The 9,280-nt window shown below is 31.8% G+C and overlaps 1 protein-coding gene across 3 annotated transcripts; it reads right to left on the bottom strand.

Moving 5' to 3' along the window:
- Nucleotides 1–2,659: 2,659 nt before the first annotated feature.
- LOC108469720 (protein ROLLING AND ERECT LEAF 2) lies at nucleotides 2,660–8,008 on the bottom strand. 3 transcript variants are annotated; one of them, XM_017770724.2, is made up of 6 exons: nucleotides 7,540–8,008; nucleotides 5,387–6,564; nucleotides 5,107–5,178; nucleotides 4,581–4,789; nucleotides 3,889–4,112; nucleotides 2,660–3,758 (listed from the first exon to the last, which is right to left on the bottom strand). In XM_017770724.2, exons 2-6 carry the CDS (start codon nucleotides 6,495–6,497, stop codon nucleotides 2,936–2,938), a joined length of 2,439 nt encoding a protein of 812 aa, XP_017626213.1. In that variant the 5' UTR covers nucleotides 6,498–6,564; nucleotides 7,540–8,008; the 3' UTR covers nucleotides 2,660–2,935. The 3 variants fall into 3 exon arrangements, with proteins under 3 accessions (XP_017626213.1, XP_017626214.1, XP_052887534.1); XM_017770725.2 differs by lacking the exon at nucleotides 7,540–8,008 and adding an exon at nucleotides 7,300–7,504; XM_053031574.1 differs by lacking the exon at nucleotides 7,540–8,008 and adding an exon at nucleotides 6,798–7,287.
- Nucleotides 8,009–9,280: the final 1,272 nt, after the last annotated feature.

Raw genomic sequence — 9,280 nt, forward strand, 5'->3', positions numbered from 1 at the left:
ATTCATAATATGGATATTTTTATTAATTAACTTAATACTATAGAGTTTAATTATAACATAAAGTAGCGGGGAGACAAGGGGACTGGTAGAGGCCTGATCTCTCTAAAATGGAAAATTTTTATTTAGGCTCTTTATAATTTATAAAATTTTAAATTAATAATAGTAAAATTACACTTTGACCTCTTCAAAAAAAAAAAAAATTTAATCCTTTAAAAATTATAAAGATATATACTATTAGAATGGTGAAATTATATTTTATTATTGTAAAAATATATAATTTAATTTCGCTCCAAAAATTTTTTGACTCTGTCATTGACATAAAGTTAGATGTACAAAATCCTACAATTAATTATTTATAAAAATAATTTAGAATTTTAAACATATAAGCATCTAAATTTTTAATAAAAATACTAATTTGCATCTAATTATGGATATATGTTGGTAACTTTAATTTTATTATTAGTGATTGAGTGTAATAGTAAAACATATTATATTTTTAATGGGGTAATTAAATTCAAGTTTTGGAGACGATATCATTAAAAGGGGTATTCATGAACCCCGAATATAAACTATAAAACTAACATAAAGAAGAAATTTCAAGAGACGATATCTTCAAAAAAGATAACTACGAACCCTGAAAAATATACATAATTTTTGAAAAATAATTGCTGATATGAAATGATTACTACTGTTATAAAACATTGGCATTATGTACTGAAAAAGTTCAAAGGTTTCACCATCATCATCACTTCATTGACCTTAAAAATTTGACCACCGCCTCAATTATTATGATTCTCATTTCTTCCAATATTTACACGTATACTGTACATGCGAACAAACCCTAGCTACCTACCTATGAAACTATCCACCACGAGGACCATGTAAATATTATTAGATTTATCACATTTTTCCTTTTGGTGAAAACAAATATATAATAAATATATTTATTTATATATAAGCATGAATTTAGAGAAATTTTAAATAGATAAAAAATATTTTATTATTTTACCATATTATAAAATTTAAATTTAAAATTATTTATACTTAGTTTGTATTCCCGTATAATGACAGATCGATTGTCTATATTAAATATATAATATTTTTATAATATTAATTTTTGTTTAAAATTTTAATGTTTTTTAAAAAATCATTAATAAATTGAGAAAATAATGTAATTGCAAAATATTTAATAAATTGAGAAAATAATATTTAATGTTTTTATATTATTTTTAATATTTTTATATATTAATTCAAAGATAAATTTCAGGAAGAAAAAAATTTATACCATGTAGGTGGAAATTTTTACAATTCATAAAAGTGCTTGTTTTTATGATTTTGTTTGTTTTGGTGATGAGAGAGTAGATATAAATTGATAAAGCTAGATCTATATTCTGTATACACCTATTAGTCATCACCTAACTTCCCATCTGCTTTGCTTCCATTCAGTAACCAATTTTCAATTTTAAGTTCTTTATTGTCAATCGATATATCATCAAGTTCCAGAAAAAAATTCGGCTTAAGTTTTGACCTTTCAACTACTCTTCTTTCTTATTTGGGTAATTTTTCTACCCAATCTAACCATGTCTTTTATTTTAAAGTTATTGAAATCTGACTTGGGGCTCTAATTTCATGTTTTAATTTTCGTAGACATTATGTCTATTTGAATATCGATGGTTGTGTAAGGTTTTAGAATGACTTTGCTTCAGTAAGAAGAATTGTACAAAATTAAGTTGAGAGTTGGATCTTTGGTTAAATTGTGAGACATCTTAGATGACTTAGACATCTTGATTGACCGAGGCTACGATAATGTGCTAGTTAAGACGGATAGTCTTGAAGTGGCTACTATCGTACAGGAGGGACTTATAAGAGAACTAAATTCTGTTTTGTTTAGGAGAATTCTTCAGCGTGTTCCTCGGTTTCAACATTAAAACATCTATCATAACCCCAGAGAAGCGAACCAAGAAGCTGATAGACTCGTCAAATTAACTCATCTATATAGGTAAAGATTACGAGTTTTCCAAATATCCTCACCTGGGGAAATAAGTTATGTGATGTAATTTGTCCTTTTTATTTTCTTCTTTGTCATCAAAAAAAAAATTACTGATATCTAATAAAATGTAAAAGGTGTAATATTTTTATTGGATATCCTAAAACAAATTGATACGAAAATCAATGTAAAAGAAAATATTAGATGTAATTTGGGAGCTAATTCTTGTGGTTGGAACAAAGTCTTGTTCTTCATATAATTATATGCAACTTAAAGCTTATGTTAAGGGTGTTGAACTCTTTTTAAGTTGAAATTAGATTGGATTAATTAGATTAAAAATTGGAAGAAAAAACCTAGTTAACCTACAAATTTTAATATAAACTACTTCAACTGATATAAAAACACCAGTTGAGCTAACAATTGAACATTTTAATAGTTCAAGGTTAATGAGTTTTTAATGCATTGAAGCGTTTTCAAACAATTTCAATTAAACTTTTATACTTTATACTTTTTTACACTCAATTAGTATGACAGAAGCTTTTCGGACCAATTCGCCCCAAAAACATTGGTGTTTTCCTTGTGATTTATTTCCAGTTTCCAGTCACAGGCTTGGCATGACTGGATAATGAATACTTTGAATAACACAATTCAATCATAACCAAAATGAGAGTATAAGGGGTGAACTTTTTCCTTTTTTCGGTATCGGAGTTCTTATGCTCACTGTTGGGTGAGAAAGAGACTACAAGTTTTGTTTGAAGCCTCTAATTACAGCTTTGGCCTATAAATCACCCCCATTTTACAAAATCATACTTTCTTTATTAACTTACTGAATCTAACACAAGGATACCTAACCCCATACCCTTTTTATTCCCATCTCAAATATCAAAATGCCTCATGCTCTCACATTTTTCTTCAACACAATCCTACCAACATCTTCTCCACATGATTTTACACTTGCGGCTTCGGTTGTTGATCGCTGCCACTTTGGTTGTTGATCTCTGCGTTATTTTCTTCATTGGCAACCTCGACTCCTTTGACAGAGATTCCATAATTATGCTTGGCTTGTCGAATATCCCCGTCAAGTTCTGCGTACATCTTCACAGATGCTTCTGCAAAACTCTTCAATTGAGCAATAAAGAAAACTAGGCTTGTCTCGAAAGAATCCTTCAAAGCATCATTTCTGAACATGTTATACGCAGAATCACTAATTTCGTTGGATGCAGATGTGCTCTCTTTCATAGCCTCGTCTCTTGACATATTGATTGCAGAATCAATGTTGGAATCATTCCCCGATGCTTCATGTGGTCGCTTGGCATTCTTCCCCTCATTCTTTTCTTGGTGCGGTAAAAAGCCAGATGTATCAGCTGCCAAACGTTTGATGGAGTCTGAGACTTGCTTTATTGAAGGCTCCAATGCTTCAAGCTTGTCATACCAACCACCACAGGTTACATAAATTGGAGGGCCGCATCGTCTCAAATATTGGGTAACTTGGGTTTCAAAGTTTTTCTTCTTTGATCTTTTCCAAGATTTTCCAATGGTAACACATTCACTGAGCCAACTGTTTATGGCTTTCAGATAAGCTTTCAGGGCACCAATCCACTTTGTAAAACTCGAACACAGCAAGCTTAGTTCATGTTCGAGATGAGCGGTGATATGTCGATGTGATTCTGACAGCACAGAGATTCTCATGATGCCATTCTTGTATGCAACTGAGATGATTTGAAACTGACGCCTATGACATTCAGACATTACTTCCCACATTCGACTCAACCTGTGTTGGCATAATTAGAAGAGTATTTCAGATCCGAGCAAGAGAAAAACTATTTTAGGAAGTATAGGCTCCACAGGCTCATAAAAGCACAGCAGAAATTGCAAATAAGACATTATAGATGAAGACATACCCTTCAATCAACTCCTCAAGTTGTGGTTGCAGTTCATTGTCTCGTAAATCCTCAATCCTTTTTGATATTGAGTGAATTCTTTGGATTGCAACTCTAATTCTAGAGTGCAAATCCTTGACAACGGCTCGAGTCTTGTCAATTTTGCTTGGACTCTCTGCCCTTGACTCCAGCTGTCTTAACATTTTACACTTCAAGTCATACTCACTACGGACTGCCTCACTGGCCTTGAGTTATGAGAAAAACAACACAAATAAACTATCAGCAATCAGATATTCTAATGCCTCATAACACATCACCACTTGACTAGATAACCATAAGGATTCAAACACCTACAGGAGCAAAGCTGGATAACTTTTGACCTTGGAAAACAACAAACAAGACACGACCAGACTCGGATAGAATTACAGTAAACTATTTGAAGTGCCAGATACATAACTGTGCACGTCTCCACATACAGGCAAAGTTCATAAACATAAAACCAACTACAAAAGCATTCATTTTCCTAGGACTTCGAAGTTAAATTTTCAAAGGATTCCTTTTTAAATGACAATCAGTAGCACAGAAACAAAGAACGAGTACCTAAGCAAGCACATTCTTGGGACATCCTATTTCACCTAAGCTGGATTAAATATCCAAACGTGAAGGTACATAACGAAAGGGAAAAGAAAAACAAAAGGAAAAATGAATAATACCTTTACTTCATCATAAAGCTTCCTCTCCCATGCATATAGTCTATCCAAAGTTGAGGCATGACTGCCTGAAAACATGCAGGTATTATAGAAAATATTGTTGTTAAGTTCCTCAACATCATCCTTTGAATTTAATCCCAGAGGATTCCCAGAAGAAGATGATGACGTTGTCCTATGCCAAGTTAAGTACTTCACATCACTTTGAGGAGGTTCTATGTAAAATAGGAAAGGATTAGCATAGGATTCAGGAGCCAAGAATCAAGAACAAAATAAAAACTAGAATCCTTATGAAGAAGAATCATCGCAGAACTTGCCCTAAATTTTAAGATATAATGACATAACCCATTTATTACCTTTGCACATAGCCCTGTCTGCCAAGTATATGCTATTCGGTACATAGAACATGCAGTCACTACCAAGACATGTATTTCATTACTAAACAAAAATGCATGGCACTGAAATTTAAGGAGCTCAAACCGCTTCAACATGGTCATGATTTCCTAAACTATAATGGTTTGTGGAGATTTACCTTCTTTAACTTGGCTTGGATCTTCTCCACATGAGAAACATGCTCTGAAGAATGTGGATGCCATCAATCCACCTGAAACGGTACAAAGTCCTCTTACTAATAGCTTTCACAAATTCTAGCAGTATACAAAAACTATCAACCATTTTACAAAGACCCTTCAATGGAACTGAATGAATGGTAATTTCTCCTCAAATCTCCATAAGTTCAAATTTTATTTTACCAAATTTTCACATGCCAAGACTTCTATACATGACAGAAGAGATAAAAGTCTAGATCTAACCTCCTTTTCCAGGAAAAATAGGACGGAAATGCAACTTATTAGCCTCGAGCATCCTAGGAACTTCTTTTCCAGAGTCTGAAGCTTTTACAAAGTGAAACTCAATTTCTTTCATGACAGAAAGGAAATCTTTAGGGGCAACCTTGTTTTCGGAAGCATCTTCTTTTACAGGCATTTTCTTTATTCCAATCGGAATAGAAACACTGCTGGGTGTCCCCCTTAGCGGTGACAAATTGGGAGAATTGCTCTTTTCCCTACTGACAAAGTCCGTTTCTGAAGCTACACTACCAACAGACGGAATAGCTGATGGTCCATTGACTATTTTATGGTCATTGACTCTGTTCAGATTTTCAAAACTTCGAACCAGAGTATCTGCAGGGGGCTCATCATCAAATTCATCTTCTGAACCCTGAGTTTCTTCTCTATCATGTAAAGAAGACCCCTCTTCATCTTCCAGCTCAGGAACAACCTCGTCTTCCCTATGTTGTCTAAAATCATTAATGGCTTCTGGACCTTGGTTCAGCTCCTTCCCTTCTTGAAATGACAATTGATGGTCAATTGGATGCCAAAGACCAAAGAAATCCCATTCCGGTGTTCCTGACGGCAAAGAAGAAGCTTCAAATGGTGATGATTCTGGTTTTCCAGTGGAACGAGGAGTGGTACTCTGTGGAGTACTTGATGAGGTTACCAATCTGATATCAGGTAGCGGGGGTTTCTCTTCGACTTTTCTCGAAGACGTAACCCCAAACCTCATATGGTTCACCTGAAAATGACTAGAAGTGGGAGGAGAAGGTGATGGAGAAAAGGTTTCAGGTGCATCAACACGTTGTGAGAAAGATGGAGAAGAGTATGAAAAGTGGGAAAGCGACTTTTCGGTTAAAGCAAGGGGCTCAGGTGTAGCATTAGTTGAAGTGTAAAGGGAAGACTCGACTGGCGCTTCAAGCTCGACAAACTTCCTAAGAGCAGTTCCTGAACTTTTTAGTGTCTCAATGTATGCAACGTGAGCGGCAGCCAGTAAGCATCTTCCATCAAGTGCCTGACGAACATACTTCTTCCGCTCCCGGCATAACTGCAGGGCCTTATCCTCTTCCATTTTAGAGGCAGAGGCCCCCATATTACTACCCTCTACTGATGGATATTCCCCTTAACAATCAATCAAGATTCAACACGCAAGGATTCTCCTGCAAAATAAATCAAGCTTATGTCAAATTAAACGAACATCTTAAACCACGTAGCAATAGTAACCATGAATATGTTTATAAAACTTCATAAGCTAAACTAATTCAAAATCAAAGCTACCTCTACCGAAGCACATGCTAAAGAAACATTAAAACAATCAAGAAAGTTAAACTAATTCTAGAAGAACATGGGATGGTAAACACCTCATCCGACAACAAGAAGAAAATAGAAATACCAGTTCAAAATTGAAGCCAACAAAGCAAAAGACAGCAGGTCAATTAACAAGTTTAATCTCAAAATTGGGAATTGAACATGAAAACATTGCCTGAAAAAGGATTTGAATTATGATTGTTAACCCAAAACCTATAATAAACTCACAACCCTAGTGTAAAAGTTAAAAGAGCAAGTATGATTAAAGAATGCTCAGATATCTTTTAAGCGTTCACCACAAAGCAACATCAAAGGTGAGGAAAAATATAAAAACAAAAAGCTGCAAAGTTCAAAATTTTTAAGGCAGAAAAAGAAAAAGAACAAGAAAGGGGAAGATGGTAGGGAATCTATGTGGATATTCACGTGTGCAGCTTTCAAGAAAAAAACCCAGTATAATTATACCAACAATAGCTATCAAACAACATAATCCTAACATGATTTAACTTTTCTTTCAACTCAAAAACATTTCGCAAGAAGTAGTTCCTAATTTTAACAAACACAAAACCCCCAAAAGGAAAATAGTTTACTTAAAGAGTTTGGGACTCAAAAAGTTGAAGCAAAATAGAATCAAATTCAAAACCCAAAGGATTAGATTAACCCTGAAAAACAACAGGCAACAAACACAGTAACAGTTAGAATCAAAATTCATGAACAAGCACCAATCGTTAACAATAAAGAAAAAGCATTCAATTCAATGGAAGAGAAAACCCAGATAATAAAACCAATAAAAAAAACTTAATCAGACCCAAATCAATAAAAGCAATTACCTTGAAGGACAAAGCATCAAATTTAGAAAAATGAAGATTCATAGATGTCAGGCATAAATATGGAAAACAAAGAAAAGGCTTGGATTTCAGAGCAGGGTCGTCGTGTTCATGCAGAGGGATGAGTCATCTAGACACAGTCATCAGAGAGATAAAGGAGGGGCGAATCTGATGAAGGTTTCCTATATATGTATATTATTATTTTAATTATACTTGTAACTTTGGGTGTAAGAAAGAAAAATACAATGGCAATGGCAGGTTGCTTCCATGCAAAAGGGCACTTGGAAAACAAAAGGCCCATCCATCTATAGTCTCTTGCTTTGTGGATTGTGGTCCCACTTCGCAGGTAAAAACAAAAACAGAGGGTAAACATAATAAACAGCTGCTGCCTAGTACTGTAACTTGTTCTAACAAAAAACAAAACTTAATCTGATGTCCTAAACACAAAATCAAACCACTAACCATTTGTATAAGCCGTTGAAAGTTGATACCTCAACATCTATCTATATATTTTATGCCATTTTCTGACAATGAAAAGTACCGACAAGCTGTTCTAATGGGTAGTAATCAAGATTGTACATGATTGGGAAGCTAAAATTTGTTTTAGTGGATGAAAAATTAAATTATATATTTTATAATTTTTTATTATTTTAATAGCTTATATCTTTATAGTTTTAAAGGATTAAATCAAATTTATATTATTTTTTAGAGGTTAAAGTGTAGTTTTACCATTATTAATTTAAAATTTTATAAATTATAAAAGAGTCTAAAGAAAAAAATTCATTTTATGGGAGACCAGGGCACTTGCAGCCCTAGTTGTCTAATATAATTTAAATATATTTTGGTAACTTTTATATATATTTCATTATTAATTTTAAGATTTTGAGCCCTCTTAATAATATTGTCTTCAATTTTAAAGTATGTATTCTTTTATATTTATCATTACATTTAATAATTTTAAAATAAATAAAAAATATACTATAAGTAGATATTGAAATTTTCCATTATATTTTGTTTTCATTTATATATGTCATTATTGTTTGAAGTTATGAGTAAATTTGACATTCAACTCTTATGCGATTAAATTTTATCATTAAATTTTGAATTTTATTAAAATTTGTCACAAATTTTAATTTTTTAATTAAATTTTATCACTCAATATTAATTTTGATGATTTAAAATATAAATTAATAAGAAAAATTCTTTCAAATATTTTATTTTAATAGCTAACAATAATTTAACTTATAAATATTAAGAATTAGTAAACTTAATTAGAATTTCTATTTAATAAAATAAAACTTGAAAAAAAAGTACTTATATAGTAAAAGAAAAAAGTAATTTTATTTTTATAAAAAATAATTTTATTTAATTTTAATATTATATTAATTTATTATTATTAACTATTAAATTAAAATATAAAAATATTTATTATAAAAATTATCTTCAAATTATTTTTAATTAAAATTGAATAGCAACATTTTATTAAAAATAATAATTTTAGTGGCAAATTTCAATTAAATAAAAAAAGCCACAAAATTCAATATAAAGTTAAAATGTGTAATGATAAATTTATCTCTAGTTTATAAGAATAATAGTAAATATTTTGCATACTAACCTAATAAAAAAAATTAAACAAATCAATCCTTTAAAGGTTGGGTTATTAATTTAGTTAGGTGAATAATGAATACCTTGAAAGTCTCTCTCTCTCTCTCTAAGCTATTATATCTCATGAGGTACAGTAGTA

This window comes from Gossypium arboreum, chromosome 8, assembly GCF_025698485.1.
Source record: "Gossypium arboreum isolate Shixiya-1 chromosome 8, ASM2569848v2, whole genome shotgun sequence".
In the NCBI taxonomy this organism is placed as follows: domain Eukaryota; kingdom Viridiplantae; phylum Streptophyta; class Magnoliopsida; order Malvales; family Malvaceae; genus Gossypium; species Gossypium arboreum.

Bases quoted from the DNA above. Each gene is read 5' to 3' on its own strand.
- LOC108469720 (XM_017770724.2), bottom strand. From the start codon at position 6,497: ATGGGGGCCTCTGCCTCTAAAATGGAAGAGGATAAGGCCCTGCAGTTA. The intron at 4,790-5,106 runs GTAAATCTCCAC...TATTTTACATAG, and splicing joins TCCAAGCCAAGTTAAAGAAG to AACCTCCTCAAAGTGATGTG. The intron at 3,759-3,888 runs GTATGTCTTCAT...ATGCCAACACAG, and splicing joins CTTGAGGAGTTGATTGAAGG to GTTGAGTCGAATGTGGGAAG.